Raw genomic sequence first — 21,477 nt, 5'->3', positions numbered from 1 at the left:
CATATTTGGCTCTATGGATTTATAAAGACGCAAACAAAACCGCATGAATAACCTCAACACAAACGCATAAAAAACGTGGGGATTTTCCACTGTGTTTCCTGCCAAAAGATGCAGAAACCATTCAGAAATTTCTGCAAGCAAATCCGCAACATGCGCACATAGCCTATATCCTCAGCTCTCGAACCTCTGTTGACGCTGTGGCTGGGAGGTGGGATCTCATCACATTTTTTGGTCCTCCCTGGAGAGTGTTGGTTTCTGGGAAGACATTAGAGTCTTAATCCACAGGGTTCTTTTTGTGGAGGTTGAGTTGGATCTGGTTATCTTTCTCCTAAATGTCTCTCCTGGAGGGATGGGAAAGAACTCAGCTAGATTGTTACTCCACATTCTTACTGTAGCTAGGTGCTTGATAGGCCTACACTGGCAGCAGACCTCCCCCCTCCATATCAACATTTACTGAATAGAATTGTTGATATTCGCAGGTTAGAATATATGACTGCCTTACTGGGAGCGAGTGTGGACAGATTTGATACAGTCTGGGCCCCGTGGGACTTTTTCTGGCTGCAGAATAGCGACTACCATATTTTTCACTTTATAAGACGCTCCGGATTATAAGACGCAGCCCAAATTTTGAGGAGAAAAATAAGAAAAAAATATATTTTTTAATAAAATGGTGATGCTTCTTATAATCCATGCGTCTTATTGCTTACCAGGGCTGATGGCTGCGGTGAAGCGGGGTACCAGGGTCGCTGCTGGAGGAGGCAGCAGTGGGGTGATACTGCAGGCCGCAGGAAGGGAGAGGGTGCTCCGATTTGCAGCGCGCTGCCAGGGGGGCTTGTGCTGGTGCCAGGGGGGCTTGTGCTGCTGGGGGTCTATGCTGCTGCCAGGGGGCTTGTGCTGCTGCCGGGGGGTCTGTGCTACTGCCAGAGGGGTCTGTACAGCAGCCCAGGGCTCTGCTGACATTTACCGGGTGTAGGCCGCAGGGATGTCCGGGTGTCTCCGGGTGCCCAGCTGTGTCTCCACGTGCCCAGCGGTGTCTCCGGTTCCCATCCTGGGGCTCTGCCGACATTTTGCGACAGGCCAGCGCCCCGGGGCTCTCTCTCGGTTCCCTCTGTATTGACTCCGGCAATATGGCGGCCGCCGTCGGGGGGCGGCGCATGCACTGATGGTGATCTCAGTCCCGAGATCACCATCAGCGCATGCGCCGCCCCCGGTGGCTGCCACCATATTGCCGGAGTCAATACAGAGGGAACCGAGAGCCCAGGGGCGCTGGCCTGTCCCAAAATGTCAGCTATGGGATGGAGGATATGCATGACGGGTATATGGGCACGGGACTATGGGATGGCGGATATGTTGGGTATATGGGCACGGGACTATGGGATGGAGGATATGTATGATGGGTATATGGGCACGGGACTATGGGATGGAGGATATGTATGATGGGTATATGGGCACGGGACTATGAGATGAAGGATGTATGATGGGTATATGGGCACTCGACTATGGGATGGAGGATATGTATGATGGGTATATGGGCACGGGCCTATGGGATCGTGGATATGTATGATGGGTATATGGGCACTCGACTATGGGATGGAGGATATGTATGATGGGTATATGGGCACTCGACTATGGGATCGTGGATATGTATGATGGGTATATGGGCACGGGCCTATGGGATGGAGGATAATTATAATTTGCTATAACTAACCACAGTTAGTTACTATGCCCGGGCAGCACCGGGCTCTTCAGCTAGTTATAAATAATCTCTGATATCATGTTTTTCCAAGTAGTGCTATTATATCTCAGTCATAATGTTTTCATTATATAACACCGTTGTATTAATATAATAATGTGTGTTTTTAATTATCTCTTTATCCTGGTCAGATAACTTTGTTAGCGCAGGTACTGTTCACACTGATGCTTTTTTTCTCTACTTGTTTCCTGAAACTATAGAGTTAACATTGAAGGATGTTATCCGCACCTGTTACTACTTCTTGATTATGAGGTTAAGAAATGTTTTTTCTACTTAAGAATGTTGGAGTATTCCAGAAGCAGTTTGAGACCGTGAAGAAGGCGGCAACTGTTACCGCCGAAACGCGTAGTCTGTTCAGCATTATGTCTGCATCTTGTTACTGAACTCTGGATTTTTTAAACTATCTGCAATAAAAATTCTTGGATTTTATTATACCACCTGAAGTTTCCGCTTGCTGGACTTTTCTGCCTTGATTTCTACATTGTTGGACTTGCTCCCAGTCTTGGTCCGTGCAACACAGAGGAAACAGGTATTTACCATCCAGAGCTCGGAGGTTAGCTGGTCTATGTGTTGTTTTGCTACATATATATATATATATATATATATATACACACACACACAGTATATTTCAGTTTATTGTCTTCTGTATTTGTGGCTTTCAATTTCTGTATTTGTTCTTTTCATTGACTACTGGTAAATGTTCAGAGTGTAATTACTTGGATTTTAGCTTTCAATTGGTGAAAAATTTAATAAAAATTTACAGTTTAACAAGATAAATAAATACATTTAAACAAACCTCCCATACTGATGCCGTTTCAGTGGTATCGACACTTGAGTTCCTGGGGCTCATGTGACGTTGTTAAGCCATGTGATCACTGAACCCAATCATTGCTGGCATCACTATCCCCACTTTGGAGAAATCAAAGTGCAAGTCAAAGAGCAGCAGCACCACTGGTTTCCTTTTGTTCAATACATCCAAAAGCGGGGGTAGTAAAGTCAGAACTGATTAAGAGCAGTGTTGTGAGCTCATTTTCTCGCTCACCTTTGGTGTCTGATGAACTCCCTCTGCTGGTGAAAGGAGGTGGTGAAACTGATTTGGATGGGAGAGACCTGTCACCTGAACTGGTGGATTGCGATTGGACATCAGGAATCTCTGAGTGGATATAAGGCAGCCGACGCCCTGTAGGGTTGCTGGTGATTGCTCTGAGCTCTAGCCTCCAGTTCAGTGCCTGTCTTCCAAAGCTAAGTTTTTGCTCTGCTATTGTTCCATGAGATTTTGTCTGGTTTACTTAGTTTTTGTGTTCAGCCAGCCCTGGCTGGGACTGCTGAATTCCATTTTTGTCTCTGATCAGTTGATCTCTTTGCTCTGTTTTCAGAATATACCTGAGTGCTGATATAGTGATTTTAAAGTCTAGCGACTTCAGGGCCTTTTCTATCAGACGTGTTGGACATTGTTTTTGGCAGGGTTTTTGCGTGATTGCAGACAGTTGCTTTTCTTTCCTGTCCTTTCTAGTTAGCGAGGGCCCCATCGTTTGCTCTGCCTGTCTTTCTGTCTGTATGTGTTTTCATCATTTTTCACCGTCAATACTTGATGGGGGCTGTTTATTGCTTTGGGATCTGCTCTGGGGCAGTTTAGATTTCCCCTTTCTTTCTTTAGGCTTATTTAGCTCTCCGGCTGTGACGAGGCGTCTAGGACCACCGTAGGCACGCTCCACGGCTACTGCTAGTTGTTGTGAATAGGATCAGGGGTCTGCAATCCGCTAGCTACCAACCTCTCTGGTTTTCTGGACTTAGCTTGCATTTTTGTTTTTTCCTCCTCCGGTGACTCATTCATAACAGAACAGGGCTTTGTGTTATGTAACAACCTCATGTGAATCTCGGAAAAATGAGTCCCGACACTCCTAGAACGACGCCAGCACAGAAGGTTAGTATAAGGGTTTTCATTTTAACAAGGCCAAGGAGTGGCAAGGGTTTGTTATTATTTCTCCACAAAACATTTCCCACATTCTGAACAGGAAAAAGCCTTATCCCCTGTGTGAGTTCTCTGGTAGCTATGAAGATGCTTTTCGTGGTTAAAACATTTCCAGCAGTCTGAACGTGAAAAAGGCTTCTCCCCTGTGTGGGTTCTCTGGTGGCTATCAAAATGCTCTTTCAGTTAAATCATTTCCCACATTCTGAACAAGAAAAAGGCCTTTATACTGTGTGAATTCTTTGGTGACTAAGAAGAGATGATTTCTTCACAAAACATTTTGCACATTTTGAACAAGAAAAAGGCTTCTCCCCTGTGTGAGTTCTCTGGAGGCTTTCAAGATGTTTTTTCCAGCTAAAACATTTCCAACATTCTGAACAGAAAAAATGCTCCTCCCCTGTGTGAGTTCTCTGGTGGTTATCTAGATTATCATTCCGAGTAAAATATTTCCCACATTCTGAGCATGAAAGGGCTTTTCCTCCCGTGTGAGTTCTCTGGTGGCTGATGTGACATCTCTGATGATTATTAACAGTTGATTTCCAAGTAAAATATTTCCCACATTAACAAAATGAAAAAGGCTTCTTCTCTGTGTGACTGCTCAGATGTCTAACAAGATGTGCTTTCCTGTTAAAACATTTCCCACATTCTAAACATGAAAAAGGTTTCTCCCCTGTGTGAGTTCTCTGGTGGCTCTCAAGATGCGCTTTCCGGGTAAAACATTTCTCACATTCTGAACATGAAAAAGGCTTCTCCCCTGTGTGAGTTGTCTGGTGACTCTCAAGATGAGCTTTCCGGGTAAAACATTTCTCACATTCTGAACATGAAAAAGGTTTCTCCCCTGTGTGAGTTCCCTGGTGATTAACCAAATCTGATTTCTGGTAAAAACGTTTTCCACATTCTGAACATGAAAACAGTTGCTCTCCTGTGTGTGTTTTCTGGTGATTATCAAAAACTGATTTGTTTGTAAAACATTTTCCACATTCTGAACAGGAAAAAGGATTCTCCCCTGTATGAGTTCTCTGATGTTTGATAAGACTTGATTTCTTTGTAAAACATTTCACACATTCTGAACAGGAAAAAGGCTTCTCCCCTGTGTGGATTCTCTTGTGGCTATCAAGATATGCTTTCCGATTAAAAGATTTCCCACATTCTGAACATGAAAAAGGCTTCTCCCCTGTGTGAGTTCCCTGGTGAATAACCAAATCTGATTTCTGGTAAAAACGTTTTCCACATTCTGAACATGAAAAAGGCTTCACCCCTGTGTGAGTAATCTGATGTTTGATAAGACTTGATTTCCTTGTAAAACATTTCACACATTCTGAACAGGAAAAAGGCTTCTCCCCTGTGTGGAGTCTCTTGTGGCCATCAAGATATGCTTTCTGAGTAAAAGATTTCCCACATTGTGAACATGAAAAAGGCTTCTCCCCTGTGTGAGTTCTCTGGTGAATAACCAAATCTGATTTCTGGTTAAAACCTTTCCCACATTCTGTACATGAAAAAGGCTTCTCCCCTGTGTGAGTTCTCTGATGTTTGATGAGACTTGATTTCTTTGTAAAACATTTTCCACATTCTGAACATGAAAATGGCTTCTCCCCTGTGTGAGTTCTCTGGTGACTAACAAGATATGATTTCCTGTTAAAATATCTCCCACACTTGGAACAAGAAAATCTATTCTCCACTGTCTGAATTTTTTGATGTTTAAAAAATGACTTTTCGAGTGGAAAACTATTTCCATATTCTGAACGTGAAAATTGCTTCTTTGCTTTAGAAGCAGTTCGTTTCTTAATGTTTATTTTGTGACTTTGCTTTTCATTAGTAGTCGGTAATGAATCAATAGACAGGACCTGTTTCCAAGGATTAGATGATAGTTCTTTGGTGTGAAGGGATGAGGAGATATCTGGAGTAATGGGTTTCACTTCAATTGTATACTGTGGGATCTCAAGATCATCTGATTTAAAAATTGAACATGTTAGTAGTCCCTCTGATCTCCTGGTACAGGTATCTGTCAAAAATAAAACAAATTATTTTTTAATAAAGTATTCTTGAAATTTATATTTCATACATTTGTCCTTAAACTGTCCATAAACATGGCAAGTTATGCACAAATATTGAAATATTTACAAAGACAATGACAGTTCACAGTCTAATGGAAAAACTTATAGGATGAACCAGTGGAGCATAGTGTTCAACTGTTTTTCATTCTGCCTCCCAAATATGGAATAAAAAGCTACTAATGTTATGTAAGCGAAAATTATACCAATAAAAACTTGTACACGTCACATAAAAAAACACATAACCCCCCACTCAGGTCCATCATCTGTCGATGGAAAAACAGAAGTTTCCATATTATTAGTGGCTCAAAGGCTCTTGAAAAGAAACATGGCTTCCATAAACCAATCCAGCAATATCCGTTCTCCCAAAGTCAAATCTCCCCTCACTTCTGAGTCTTGCAGTGTGCCTAAATCACATTTAGCCTCCATGTATTTGGCATTATTATAGTGAGAAGAACCCACTTAATCTACGGTGCGCGTGTCTCCTGGAGCACAATCTGGGCACTATGTGTTGGGTAATAAAATGGTATATTTGCAATTTTCACTCCAACATCCATTGCGTCTTAATTTCAGGAAAGTGACTATGGAGTCAAAATTGTCACTACTTCTATAGATTAATTCATTAATCTGTCCTGGGCCCTGTATTGTTCAACATCTTTATCAATGATTTAGATGAAGGAATTGAGGATAAACTGATTAAATTTGCTGATGACACAAAGCTAGGAGGGATAGCTAATACTAGAGAAGAGAGAGAGGATTCAAAAAGATATAAATAACCTGGAGCAGTGGGCAGCAACTAACAGAATGGTTTTAACAGGGAAAAATGCAAAGTACTACATCTTGGCAATAAAAATGAAAAAAGCATATAAAGAATGAGAGGAATAGGGCTAAGTAACAGCACATGTGAAAAAGACTTGGGTATACTAATTGATCACAGACTGAATATGAGTCAACAGTGTGATGCAGCAGCAAGAAAGTCAAATGCAATTCTAGGATGTATTAACAGAAGCATACAGTCTAGATCACGTGAAGTCATTATTGCCCTCTACTCCTCTTTGGTCAGACCTCATCTGGAATACTGTGTCCAGTTTTTGGCGCCACATTTTGAAAAAGACATCAACAAACTGGAGCAAGTTCAGAAAAGAGCGACCAGAATCGGGACTGGTCTGCAAACCCTGTCTTATGAGGAAAGGTTGCAGGATTTGGGAATGTTTAGCTTGCAGAAGAGAAGACTGAGAGGAGACTTAATAGCTGTCTACAAATATCTCAAGGGCTGTCACATTGTAGAAGGATCATCTTTATTCTCATTTGCACCAAGAAAGACTAGAAGCAATGGGATGAAACTGAATGGGAGGAGACATAGATTAGATATTAGAAAAAACTTTTTGACAGTTAGAGTGATCAATGAGTGGAACAGGCTGCCACGAGAGGTGGTGAGTTCTCCTTCAATGGAAGTCTTCAAACAGGCTGGACAGACATCTGACTGGGATGATTTAGCGAATCCTGCTTTGAGCAGGGGGTTGGACCAGATGGCCCAGGAGGTCCCTTCCAACTCTACGATTCTATGATTCTATGATTGAGGGTTATAATTTCCAAAATGAAGTCACTTTATGGGGATTTATACTACTCTGGTTTTCTGCCATTTTGTCATATTAGGGCTTCTGCAAATGGTGTGTTCCCATCTCCTCTGGGATCTGCTCATGCGACATCTGCTTCTGTTACCAGGAGCCGCCTTATTCATTTTGCAGGCAGCGCTGGTGATGGTGGAGACGTCTGAACCAGAAGCTCTGGGCCGTGCAGGCTCTGTCCAGCCACTAAAATTAGGGTGCTTGAGACCTGTAGTACCATCCAGTCTGGCAGTATGTGTGCCCTGACAATCTGGAGTAATCAGCTCCCTACTTCAGTCAACTGCAAAGCACCACATCCTACTAAATCTCAAAACATATTGATGGAAGCTGCCAAATAAAGCCTTGTTCTCCTCTGGTACAGTCCTTTGTGCTCAGCTCATGGCTTGTGTACTTGTTTCTTGTGGCCACAGCCTGTTTACTGACTACTCTTGTGTCTTCTGAATCTGACCTGGCTACCTGACTATTCTTCTTGCTATCTCACTCCACAGAACATCAGGTAACACCATGGCCCAAGGGTAACAGGAGAAATTGTACTGCAAAAGTTATTGTGCAATTTGTTCTGAGCACGCTGATACCTGATTTGTGGGGGGGAACCACTGTTTCGGCGCATGGCAGAGCTCAGAAGGGAAGGAGCGCCGTTTGACTTTTTCAATGCAAAATTGGCTGGAATTGAGATAGGGCGCCATGTCACGTTTGGAGAGCCCCTGATGTGCCTAAACTGTGGAAACTCCCCAAAAGAGACCCTATTTTGGAAACTAGACCCCCCAAGGAATTTATCTAGATATGTGGTGAGAACTTTGAACCCCCAAGAGTTTCACAGAAGTTTATAACGTACAGCCGTACAATTAAAAAAAATTATATTTTTTTCCAAAAAAAAATGCCATGTTGCATTTGGAGAGCCACTGATGTGCCTAAAAAGTGGAAACCCCCCACAATTGACTCCATTTTATAAAATAGACCCCCCAAGGAACTTATCTAGGTGTGCGGTGAGCACTTTGAACCCCCAAGTGCTTCACAGAACTTTATAACGCCCAGGCGTGAAAATAAAAAAATCATTATTTCCATAAACATGACCTTTTAGTCCCAAATTTTTATATTTTCCCAAGGGAAACAGGAGAAATTGGACCACAAAAGTTGTCCAATTTGTCCTGAGTACGCTGATACCCCATATGTAGGGGTAAACCACTGTTTGGGCGCATGGCAGAGCTTGGAAGGGAAGGAGCACCGTTTGACTTTTTCAACGCAGAATTGGCTGGAATTGAGATCAGATGCCATGTTGCGTTTGGAGAGCCCCTGATGTGCCCAAACAGTGGAAACCCCCCAATTCTAACTCCAACCCTAACCCCAACACACCCCTAACCCTAATCTCAGCCCTAACCCTAACCATAATGGGAAAATGGAAATACATTTTTTTTTATTTTATTATTTCTCCTTAACTAAGGGAGTGATAAAGGGGGGTTAGATTTACTATTTATGGTGGTTTTTATGTTTGGCAGCTGTCACAAGCTAAATGACGCTTTTTACTATAAAAATAGTTTTTGCATCACCACATTTTGAGAGCTATAACTTTTCTATATTTGGAGTCACGTGAGGTCTTATTTTTTGTGGGACGAGTTGATGTTTTTATTGGTACCATTTTCGGGCACATGACATTTTTTGATCGGTTTTTATTCATTTTTGGGACGCAGAAGGAACAAAAAGCAGCGTTTCATGAATTTCTTTGGGGGGGGGGGGGCGTTTACACCGCTCCGCTTGTGGTAAAATTGATAAAGCGGTTTTATTCTTTGGGTCAGTACGATTACAGCAATACATCATTTATGTCTTTTTTATGTTTTGGCGCTTTTATACAATAAAAACAATTTTCTATAAAAAAACAATTATTTTTGCACCGTTTTATTCTGCGAGCTATAACTTATTTTTTTGCTGATGATGCTGTGTGGCGGCTCGTTTTTTGTGGGACAAGATGACATTTTCAGCGGTACAATGTTTATTTATATAGGTCTTTTTGAATGCGCGTTATTGCACTTTTTGTTCGGCGGTATGATGATAAAGCATTGTTTATTACTTTGTTTTTTGTTTTTTTTGAAGGGGTTCACTAAAGGGGTTAACTAGTGGGACAGTTTTATAGGGCGGGTCATTACGGATGCAGCGATACTAAATATGTGTACTTTTGTTTTGTTCTTTTTATTTAGAAAAAAAAATTCATTAGGGAATTTTTTTTATTATTTATTTGGGATTTTTTTAAAATTATTTTTGCAAGCGTTTTTTTTTTTTTTTTTTTTTTTTAATTTAGTACACATTGTCCCAGGGGGCCATCACTATCTAGTGTCAGATCGCTGATCTGACAGTTTGCACAGAACTCTGTCAGATCAGCGATCTGACAGGCGCTGCACAGGCTTCCTCCATGCCTTCTCTCAGCAGGCACTGAAGAAGCCGCCTCCCTGCAGGACCCCGCGGCCATATTGGATCTGGGGGCCTGCAGGGAGGAGACCCCTGGAGCGTCGCAACACATCGTGTCACTCCGGGGGTCTTAGGGAAGCACGCAGGGAGCCCCCTCCCTGCGCGATTCTTCCCTATGCCCCGGTACACTGCGATCATGTTTGATCGCAGTGTGCCAAGGGTTAATGTGCCGGGAGTGGTTCGTGACCGCCCCTGACACCTAGTGGCGGGTGTCAGCTGATTACGTTGGACATACTATTCCGTCCTTGGGGCTTAGGTCCCAAGTCACATGGACGGAATAGTACGTCCAATGTAGGTTAAGGTGTTAACTATTTGATGCACATCAACTTTCACCCAGTGGATTCGTGCAGCCTGGAGGACACATTAACTAGAGGAGGTGAGCTGAGAATCTCAAATTTTTTCTTTTTAATACAAGATCTTTTTATCGCCCGTTATTGCAATGTTGCGGCAACCAAAAAAAACAAAACAACTTAATTCTGGCATTTTGACTTTTTCTCACTGCGCCATTTAGCGATCAGGTTAATTATTTTTTTTTATTGATAGATTGGGTGATTCTGAACATGGCGATACCAAATATGTGTGTGTCATTTTGTTTTATTTTAAATGAGGCAAAAGGGGGGTGATTTGAACTTTAATTTTTTTTAACATTTTTCAAAAATATTTTTTCAAACTCTTTTTCTTACTTTTGGCATGCATGGAGACCAGTAGCTGCCGTAACCAGATCGCCTTTGCTACATACAGGTGATGATCAGATCGCATGTATATAGCAGAACTGCTGACTTGCTATGAGTGCCGACCACCAGTTGGCGCTCATAGCAATCCGGCAGTGACAACCCTAGTGGTCTGCTGGAGACCTCTGGTTGTCATGCCAACCCATCGGTGACCCACGGTCATGTGTCACGGCCACCAATGAGCGGGATTTCCGGCTCGCTTGTGCGTGTTAACTGCCACTGTCAGAGATTGACAGTGGCATTTAACAACAGCCGTGGGAGGATTCCTCCCGCAACTGTTAGTGGAACATGACAGCTGACATGCGTCGGAAAAGATGTGGACTCACCGCCGGAGCCCACATCAAAGGGAGGGTATCCGACATCGGCGTATTATTACGCCCAGTGTTGGAAAGGGGTTAAAATCTATGGTTACACGTGGCGATATTGGCCAGATATCTGTAATAACCGTGGTTCTCTATCTGCGACTTTCCTTCCGATCCCTGTGTTTCTTTGTCTCGTCTTTCCTTTATTCCCCTCTAACCCCTTCCCGACATGTGCCATACATGTTCTGCTCTGCGCGAGCTGCGTTCCTGCAAACAGTAAAGGTACGGCGCACCGATCGTGCAGCCTCACGCTGAGCACCGTGGCGATCGGGTGCCGGTGTCCACTCTGTGTGAGAACTGACACCCCGCATCAATGCCCACGATCGGTGCTAGCATCAATCGCAGGCATTTAACCCATCTGATGCCGCTGTCAGTAGTGACAGCGGCACAGATGAGCACCGCGCAGAGAATGAGTTCCCTGAGCGCTTCCATCAGGACAAAGTTATGCGATCGCATGGTCCTGATGGTCTCCATGGATACCATAAAAAATTATGTCTCCAAAAATGTGCTGATGTAAAGTAGACACGTTAAAGAAATGCTATTTATTAACTATTTTGTGTGATATGATTCTCTGATTTAAGGGTACAAAAATGTAAAACTTTGAAAATTACAACATTTTCGCCATATGTCAATTTTTTCACATATAAATGCAAGTCATACCAAAATAAATGTTACCACTACCATCAAGTACAATATATCACGAGAAAATCTCAGAATCGGTGGGATCCATAGAAGCGTTCCAGAGTTATGGTCTCATAAAGTGACAGTGGTCAAAACTGTAAAAATTGGCCCGGTCAGGAAGGTGAAACCAGGCTTCGGGGTAAAGGGGTTAGGAAACATTTTCAGAATGGGATTTGATAGAGAGATTTCATCTCTTTTGAATATTAATTTAATTTCCCTCTTGGATAGGAATGGTCCATGCTATAATTATCTTGTCCTCACTGCTTGCCTTGCTTTCATTGATAGGCTTTTGTTCTTCTTGTGTGTAATATTATATGGAAAAATGTACTAAAAATTCAGTTATAAGAAAATAAGATCTTTAGAACGGATGTAGAATTTTAGTAAAAAGAGGCAACGTGTTAAGTGATCTACTACCTCCTCGCATGTGTAAGGCTACTTTCACATTAGCGTTTTTTAGCGTGCGCAATAGAAACGCATGCAAAAAAACGCATCATGCGTTTTGCATGCGTTTGTGGTTTTTAGGCGCAAGCGTTTTAACCAGTTTCAAGCCATGTTAACTCTTAAAACGCATTCGTTTTTAACGCAGGCGTGCGCATGGACATGCGCACGCCTGCGTTCCCATAGACTGTAATGCGTTATTTTGTTGCATTCCGTGCGCAAGTGTGCGCATGCGTTTTTTTGACGCCGTTGGACGGACCCAAAAATGCAACAGGTTGTGTCTGGCTCGCCTAGGCAAACACCTTAAAAAAACGCATGCGCACGAAAACGCATATGAACCTGTGCAAACGCTAGACCATGCCACACCATGTTAAACATAGGTGCGCATGACGCATGCGCATGGACGCGCACGATGCGCTACGCATAGGGATGAGCGAGTAGTGTAGTATTCGGACTCGCTGTACTCGTTACGCGTACCTCCTAATACTCGGGTACTCGTAGTGAGTCCAATGTAAGTCTATGGGAAATGCGATTAATGGGCGGGGACCGTGCTGGGCTGGGCAAGGACTGTGCGAAGACTGTGCCAGGCTATGCGGGACTGTGCTGGCCTGTGCGAGGACTGTGCTGGGCTGTGCGGGACCTGTGCTGGCCTGTGCGGGGACTGTGCCGGCCTGTGTGGGGTCTATGCCAGGCTGTGCGGGACTGTGCTGGCCTGTGTGAAGACTGTGCTGGCCTGTGTGAAGACTGTGCGGGACTGTGCTGGCCTGTGTGAAGACTGTGCAGGGCTCTGCAGGTACTGTGCGGGGATTATGCTGGGCTGTGCGGAACTATGCTGGGCTGTGCGGGACTGTGCTGGGCCGTGCGGGGACTGTGAGACTGTGCTGGGCTGTGTGGGGACTGTGCTGGCCTGTGCGAAGACTGTGCCGTGCTGTGCGGGACTGTGCAGGGCTTTGCAGGTACTGTGCGGGGACTCTGCTGGGCTGTGCGGGACTGTGCTCGGCTGTGTGGGGACTGTGAGGGACTGTGCTGGGCTGTGCGGGGACTGTGCTGGCCTGTGCGAAGACTGTGCCGTGCTGTGTGGGACTGTGCAGGGCTTTGCAGGTACTGTGCGGGGAGTATGCTGGGCTGTGCGGGACTGTGCTGGGCTGTGCGGGACTGTGGTGGGCTTTGCAGGTACTGTGCGGGGAGTATGCTGGGCTGTGCGGGACTGTGCGGGACTGTGCTGGGCTTTGCAGGTACTGTGCGGGGAGTATGCTGGGCTGTGCGGGACTGTGCTGGGCTGTGCGGGGACTATGCTGGGCTGTGCGGGACTGTGCTGGGCTGTGCGGGGACTGTGCTGGGCTGTGCGGGGACTGTGCTGGGCTGTGCGGGCACTGTCCTGGGCTGTGCGGGCACTGTCCTGGGCTGTGCGGGGACTGTCCTGGGCAGTGCGGGGACTGTCCTGGGCTGTGCGGGGACTGTCCTGGGCTGTGCGGGGACTGTGCGAGCTGAGCATGGCTGTGTTGGGCTCTGCGGGGACTGTCCTGGGCTGTGCGGGGACTGTCCTGTACTGTGCTGGGCTGTGCGGGGACTGTGCGAGCTGTGCATGGCTGTGCGGGGACTGTCCTGGGCTGTGCGGGGACTGTCCTGGGCTGTGCAGGGACTGTGCGAGCTGTGCATGGCTGTGTTGGGCTCTGCGGGGACTGTCCTGGGCTGTGCGGGGACTGTCCTGTACTGTGCTGGGACTGTGCGAGCTGTGCATGGCTGTGCGGGGACTGTGCGGGCTGTACCGAATATTTCGAGGCAAGTAGTGAAATACTCTCAAGGATTCGAGTACCGCGAGTACAGAATCCTAACGAGTATGCTCGCTCATCCCTAGCTGCGCAAAAAAACGCTAATGTGAAACCAGCCTAAGAAACATAAAAACTACATGGCTTTTCTGAAAAGTGTTTTTTTTTTAAAGTGTGGAAGTAATTGTAATATATGAATATATGGTAAAAAAAGGAAAGTAATTGATATGCCAAACAGCAAAGGATACTGTATAAAAATCTTTATAAACTATGACTCGCATCATATGATATATTATATGTAATTTACGGTACATAGGTTGTACCACAAGGACGATGAAAACCCTGTATGGGAACATGTATATAACATCAAGAAAGAATAACACCTATTTCAGGGGTTGCAAACATGATATAGAAATGTCTATATTGTAAGAATTACGTTGTCTCACTCGCTTCCCTTCACATCCTGCCCGCCGCGTGCCGTTCACTAGTTTGGAATGACGAAATAAAGGACTGAATTTTTTTTTTAAAGAAATGGTGGGTGACACATTCTTCCTTAATTCTTGAAATATGGACTTTGAATACTTACCTTATTTAGTTACAAATAATGACAACTCACAGGCGCTGCTACTATAAGAATCTCTTCATAAAAAAGTGGTGCCTTAGACATTCTAATATATTGCATCTTTCACACCTGGATCCCCAAATCCAGGGGTGAAAAACTTGTGGCATCATTCCCAAGAAGACTCATGGCTGTGCTAGCTCAAAAGTTCTACTCAATACTGAGCAAAGGGTCTGAATACTTATGACCATGTGATATTTCAGTTTTTCCTTTTTAATAAATTTGCAAAAGTTACTACATGTTTTTTTTTCAGTAAAGATATGGTGCAGAGTGTACATTAATGAGAAAAAAATATGAACTTTTTTTTGAATTTACCAAATGGCTGCAATGAAACAAAGAGTGAAAAACGTAAAGGGGTCTGAATACTTTCCGTACCCACTGTAGTAGCTCCATAACTCTTCAAGGAATCATGTTTCTGGAATGTTCTAGAAGGCGTCTGCAGCTTCAGCAGGACTCTCTATTTATTCAAGACTTTGTCCTGCTCTGAGCTGGTCAAGGTGTGAGATCTGTCACTCACAGCCTTTGAAGCTTGGCCCCGCTGCTGAACTACGTGTTCTCAGCTACATGCTGAAGGGTGTTTTAGAATGCCATGGCAAACAGGATACAAATAATTGACAGGAAATTATATCTCCAATATTCTTCACAGATTACATTTCCGAAATGATACGGTCACTATATTAACCCCCTTTAATGACCGCTAATACGTCTTTTAACTGACCTGAGATATAAGAAAATAGCCTCCCCACACAGGTGACAATCCAGCAGCTATCGGCTGTCCACTACAGCTGACAACTTGCTGCATAAGCCACGATCAGTGTTTTCACGTCCAAATCTGTTTAACCCCTTAGATGCTGCTGCCAATTGTGACTACATCATATAAACGGTAAACAGAGTGTGGGGGCTCCCTCTTTATCCCTGTTGGTGCCCTCAGATCATGACTGTGTGGTCCTAGTGTTTGCCATGGCAATTCACGACCAAATAGCAGCCTTAGAGTCTGCCAGCTGTTGTAACCTGTTCAGAAGTTAGCTGCATTTAGGTTATAAAAATACACATTTTTATTCCTGTCATGCCACTGTGCATTAATTCCTGAAAATCACCTGAAGGGTTAATAAACTACCTGACAGCAGTTTTCAATATGTCAGGGGGTGCTGTCTTTAAAATGGTATAACTTTTGGGGGTTTTCCAATATATAGGACCCTGAAAGTCACTTCAAACATGGATAGGTCTCTAAAAAAGATCAAAGGCGGCATGTATGCATAATAAAGGAACAGTTCTCCTTCATGATCTCTCACTACCACTTTGGCCGCATTGCTGCTACTTAGATGACGGGGCGACTGACCTGTTCCTCTGTCTGGACTTTTGTAGAGTGATGTATACAGCCTGTTTAACCCTGACCTTGGTTAACTGTTCCTTTATTATGCATACATGCCGCCTTTGATCTCTAGGTTCAGCGAGCATTACTTGTGTCCATTAGGTTTATACCTTCATGTAGATTATTCTCTTGAGAACAGAGGCTGTATTTGCCCGCTTAGTTATCCATACATGGCACTATGCTAGCAGCAGGCTTATGTGATATATCTTTTCTCGTGCAATATTAATTATAAGCGGCCAGTGGTCATAGTGTTTTACTATTATGATCGTTATTGTGACGCTTCAGGGATTGGCAGCGTCCGAGAGTGGACCCTCTGGGTCGCGGAACTCAGGCCCCCGGGGAGAGCGCGCCAGGTGAAACCGACCGCTATACAGGGACCGTTAGGGGCAGGCCCGCGGGGGTCAGACACCGCGACAGCTGGAACCAAGAGGGGCGGCTCGAAGGACCGGAGTGGCTATAGGCAGGACCGGAATACCAGACAGGAACCAAGGTACGGAACTCCGTACGGTAAGCGCGGAGAGAGGCACGGAGCGGTTTAGCACCAGGAACAACTAGGACGACAGAGACAGCAGGCAGGAGAACTGGACAGGGAGCGGGACAGACACTGGAGGACGGAACTGAGACGGATACCAGAGGGGACATAGGCTGCGGAACAAGGACCAGGCAGGACGGAAGACAGGCAGGGAGGCAGGTAATAGAACACAGTGGCAGAGACAACGAAGGCTGGGACAGGAGGGAACACGAGACTGAGGAAAAGACTATAGACTAGCTATAGGCGGCCAGATTAGCGCAGGGAAAGGCACACGATAACCAGGCGTCCTCCCCTTATGGGAGTTGCCTGATATATCCCCTGCTGGCAGGTGATTGGCTGGCCGAGATCCAGCAGCCGCCCACCGCAGGGTTTAGAAATCAGACGGCTGCGCGCCCGCGGCCTAAGGCGCATGTGCGTGACCGCAGCTGACCGGGAGGAAGGAGGAGGAGGGAGCGCGCGGGAGCAGGAACAGCGCGGCAGGATGCGGCTGGGTAAGAAGATGCAGCCGCGGGACCCGATGCCGGTGGGACGGCGGCGGGCACGGCCGCCGACATTACAGTGTTATCTTGAATATGACATTTTTTGATCTTTGTTGGGGTTTTCATGTCTTACCCTTGGAGGGTTTTTATATGTTTTTAACTGTGCGGTGTTTTCTGGCTTTTGCTAACAATAAATATTGATCTATTGTCGGAACTCATCTGTTTCCTGTGTGGTGATCCTATTTGTATGCATGACCTCTTCCTTTTGCATATTACGATCTGAATTAAAGGGGATAATCATTCAAAGTTTGAAAATTGTCAATTTTTTTAACATTTTTCTCAAATTTCTGACTTTTTTTTTTATAAATAAACACAAAACATAATCGACCTAAATTTACCATTATCAAAAAGTATAATGTGTCACGAAAAAACAAACCTCAAAATCACTTGGGATTTGTTGAAGCGTTCCAGAGTGATTTCCACATAAAGTGACACTGGTCAGATTTTAAAAAAGTGGCTCTGTCACTAAGGGGTTAATATGAAGAAAATATATGTACTGTATATATGTAAGCAAAGAGAAATGTAAAATGTGAGTAACATAGACTAACTGGTTAAGAGTGATTTTAAACAGGTGTTACTGAATGCTGACGATATCTCTATGACTAAGGGCGCAGTCAGCGCCGGAAACACATCAGAGAAGGTCTAATGGATGAGCAGAACATGTTCTAATGGATCGGAAATAAAGGATTTGTTTTTATAAGTGGATGAATTGTATCTCCAAAGCAATAAAGTATTAGCGCCCCCCATTTCAGGAGAGATTGTGCAGTAATCTGAATTCCTTAGGATTGAAAACAAAATGGAATTTATGATGTGGAGTGAATCCATGAAACCAGAGCTGGAGCCATGCCAACACATCTCCTGCAGGCGGGAATAAATGTATATTACAGCCATCAGCCACGCACAGCTTAGAGATATATCATGGCTCAGGTGTAAGGGTTTTATGTAGTTTATCACAATTCTGTTTGAAGTTAGTCAGTTTTAAAAGAAGTTTGCTAAATCCAGAGGTTGGTGGATCTTCCAGGTGGTAAGTTCTATAGAAAATGGCTTTCAATGCCCAAAGTCATTTGAACAATTTTGGGTGGAGGAGAATGTTGTGGTCTAGAGGTAAAATGGTGATCACATGATTGTGATACAACCAGACTACACAACCGATAAAGCAGCCACAGCCGGTGACTGAGAGGAATCTGTGACTTCTCTGCATTTAGTGGTTACTACTCACCTGGGTAGTCATATGTGGGAATCTCCTCTTTACACCGCTCATCACCCCTCACATATGTCTCTGTAGTATTAATATGGGTCAGATCTTCACCCTGAAACAAATATTGTAAAAGTCACAGACAGATGGAGAAGTCACATCTATGATCAGCTCTAATCCTGCCATCTCCACCGTTCTCATTACACAAGTATAAAACATATAATACTGGTGGATAAAACAAGACTGAGCACAAGACCTTCACAGCCATCTACACATCATAGGGGAGATCTCATGACACCGTCTCTCCATCTACCTGATGATCCTGAGGAGCACTGGGATCTTCTTGTTTACAGTCTTGTGGAAGAAGAGGACGGGGACATCTCTCAGGTGTTGTCCACTTATTGGATAGAACTGGAGGAAACACATACAGGGACTGAATTCATTCCTTACATACAGATAATTATAGGCCATGTATATTTAGTCCTGTATTACCTGGTGATGTGAGGGGCTGGGGAACCTCCATCATGATGTCCTTGTAGAGATCTTTGTGTCCTTCTAAATACTCCCACTCCTCCATGGAAAAATATACAGCGACATCCTGACACCTTATAAGAACCTGACACATATAAAGATACCGTCATCCCCCAATCCCTTCATAGAGTTACTGTATAATGTCCCAGCATTCCCAGCAGTGTCACCTCTCCAGTCAGCATCTCATTCATCTTGTGGATGAGTTCTAGGATCTTCTGGTGATTGATGTCCTCATGTATCAGGGGGTGAGGTGGAGGCCCCGTGATTGGGCTCAGGGGTCTTCCCCATCCCTCAGACATAGGGTCGTGACAGCGCTCACTACAGGTCTTCTTCCCTACTGTGTAATCCTGGTTATGGAGAGACACATTAATAAATCTCACTACAGACATTCCCAGAGTCCTCACCTCTCCAGTTCTGTCCATCTGTTATTCCCATAGATAAGAATGATGTAATGTGACATCATCAGAATCTCTCACCTCTCCAGTAAGCCGGAAGAGGATCTCTAGGGTGAGGTGTAATATCCTCTCCGCCATCTTGTCCCTGTCCATATCCATCTTTGATGGGTAAATCAGGAAAATTCTCTTTTGTAGAAGATCTTCACTGAGAGGATCCGATATTGTAGAGACCTGAATGAGAAGATGAGCCGATGTAACATCATAAAAATCCTGTGTAATAATACAATTACTGGAGATAATAAGGGAAACATGTGAGGAGATTAAATACTGCAGAATAATGTTTTCTCCTTTACATTGTAAGAGGGTCACTGGTAATGTGCTGGAGGGGAGATATGTTTCACTGAGGTTGTCAGTGATATGAACTTAGAAATTTGCTCCAGCATGTTTTGTGCTGAGAAGGGTTAATCAGCTATGACACGGCCAGGTTTATTGTGAACAGCTAAAGAGTTGGGAGGGACGGCTTAACACCATATCTCCATCTTAGCGAGTGGATGAGGAGGTAAAAGGGAAACCTTTGGATTTAATGATTGTTTTGTGTGTGCTCTTGAGGTGAGCCGACCTAAAGAGCTGGGCTCTTGCTTAAAAGAACTGAATCCTGTTTTCTGAGCGGGCAGAACCCACAGTTATATGGACTGTAATCAGTGTTGTTTGTTTAGGCCAACAAGATAGAATATGTCTACCGCATATACTCGAGTATAAACCGAGATTTTCAGCCCTTTTTTTAAGGCTGAATGTCTCCCTCTCGACTTATACTCGAGTCATATACCGGGGGTCGGCGGGGGCGGGGGAGCGGGGGTGTCAGGGATCATACTCACCCCTTCCTGGCGTGATCTCTGCAGCCCCCCTGCTCCTTGCCATAGTCTCGGCGCCCCAGCTCTTCCTGCATTCAGCGGTCACGTGGTACCGCTCACTAAACTCATGAATATGCGCATATTCATGACTTTAATGAGTGGTACCACATGACCGCTGAATGTAGGAAGAGCAGGGGCACCGAGAACATGGAAGAAGCAGGCGGGCTGAAGAGACCGTGAACCAGGAGGGGGTGCGTATGACGGGGGAGGACGGGGAGCAGTGCTTATTCACCTGTCCCCGTTCCACCACTGCGCACCGCTCTGTCCTCCGCATCCTCCGACTGTGATGTTCAGGTCAGAGGGTGCGATGACTTAGTCAGTGCATGCCATCTGCTGAACGTCACTGCAGAGGACCTGGGAGACAGAGCGGCGCACTGCGATGGAGCAGGGACAGATGAATATAGCCAATGCCGGGGGCCTGAGCCAGCGGTAACATCGGCACCTGGCCCACATAGTGCGCCGGTGTCCCCGCCTGCTTAGGACATCGGCACCTGGCCCCCAGTGACGAGAGGTATGTAATTTTTTCTTTTTTTAAATTGCAGCAGCAGCAATATATGGGCCGTATTTATCTGTGGAGCATCTTCTTGGGCCACCATTAACCCTTGTGCAGCATTTTATGGGGGTATTTATCTATGGAGCATCTTCTTGGGCCACCATTAACCCTTGTGCAGCATTTTATGGGGGTATTTATCTATGGAGCATCTTCTTGGGCCACCATTAACCCTTGTGCAGCATTTTATGAGGGGGTATTTACCTATGGAGCATCTTCTTGAGCCACCATTAACCCTTTTGCAGAATTTCATGGGGGGGTATTTATCTATGGAGCATCTTCTTGGGCCACCATTAACCCTTGTGCAACATTTCATGGGGGGTATTTATCTATGGAGCATCTTCTTGGGCCACCATTAACCCTTGTGCAGCATTTTATGGGGGGGGTATTTATCTATGGAGCACCTTCTTGAGCCACCATTAACCCTTGTGCAGCATTTCATGGAGGATATTTATCTATGGAGCATCTTCTTGGGCCACCATTAACCCTTGTGCAGCATTTTATGGGAGGTATTTTATCTATGGAGCATCTTCTTGGGCCACCATTAACCCTTGAGCAGCATTTTATGGGGGTATTTATCTATAGAGCATCTTTTTGGACCACCATTAACCCTTATGCAGCACCACCATCGGCTTATACTCGAGTCAATAAGTTTTCCCAGTTTTGTGGTAAAATTAGGGGTCTCGGCTTATACTCGGGTCAGCTTATACTCGAGTATATACGGGTATTTTGTTTTGGATTGGATTATTTAACCCTTTAAGGACCAAGCCACTTTGTAGGTTAATAACCAGGCCTTAATTTTTAAATCGGACCACTATCACTTTATGTGGTTATAACTCTGGAATGCGTCAACGAATCCCGCTAATTCTGAGACCGTTTTTTCATTACATATTGTACTTCATATTACTGGTAAAGTTTCTTCGATATGACTTGCGTTTATTTATGAAAATAATGGAAATTTGTCAAATTTTTAAAATTTTGCATTTTCCAA

The 21,477-nt window shown here is 44.6% G+C and overlaps 2 protein-coding genes across 2 annotated transcripts in view; one reads left to right on the top strand and one right to left on the bottom strand.

The window, feature by feature from the left end:
• Window positions 1-21,477, top strand: part of LOC141059299 (uncharacterized) — a 779,988-nt gene that overhangs the window by 164,809 nt on the left and 593,702 nt on the right. The window lies entirely within an intron of this gene.
• LOC141059312 (uncharacterized) overlaps window positions 4,276-21,477 on the bottom strand; it is a 73,230-nt gene continuing 56,028 nt past the window's right edge. Inside the window, exon 9 of the mRNA XM_073555639.1 lies at window positions 4,276-5,374. Coding sequence (XP_073411740.1) covers window positions 4,283-5,374 — 1,092 coding nt within the window. The 3' untranslated portion in view covers window positions 4,276-4,282. The remainder of the gene's footprint in view (window positions 5,375-21,477) is intronic.

Source organism: Dendrobates tinctorius, unplaced genomic scaffold (genome assembly GCF_039654945.1).
Source record: "Dendrobates tinctorius isolate UK_male_01 unplaced genomic scaffold, ASM3965494v1 ptg000226l, whole genome shotgun sequence".
Classification (NCBI taxonomy): domain Eukaryota; kingdom Metazoa; phylum Chordata; class Amphibia; order Anura; family Dendrobatidae; genus Dendrobates; species Dendrobates tinctorius.
This window is presented reverse-complemented; position numbering and strand designations above follow the sequence as displayed.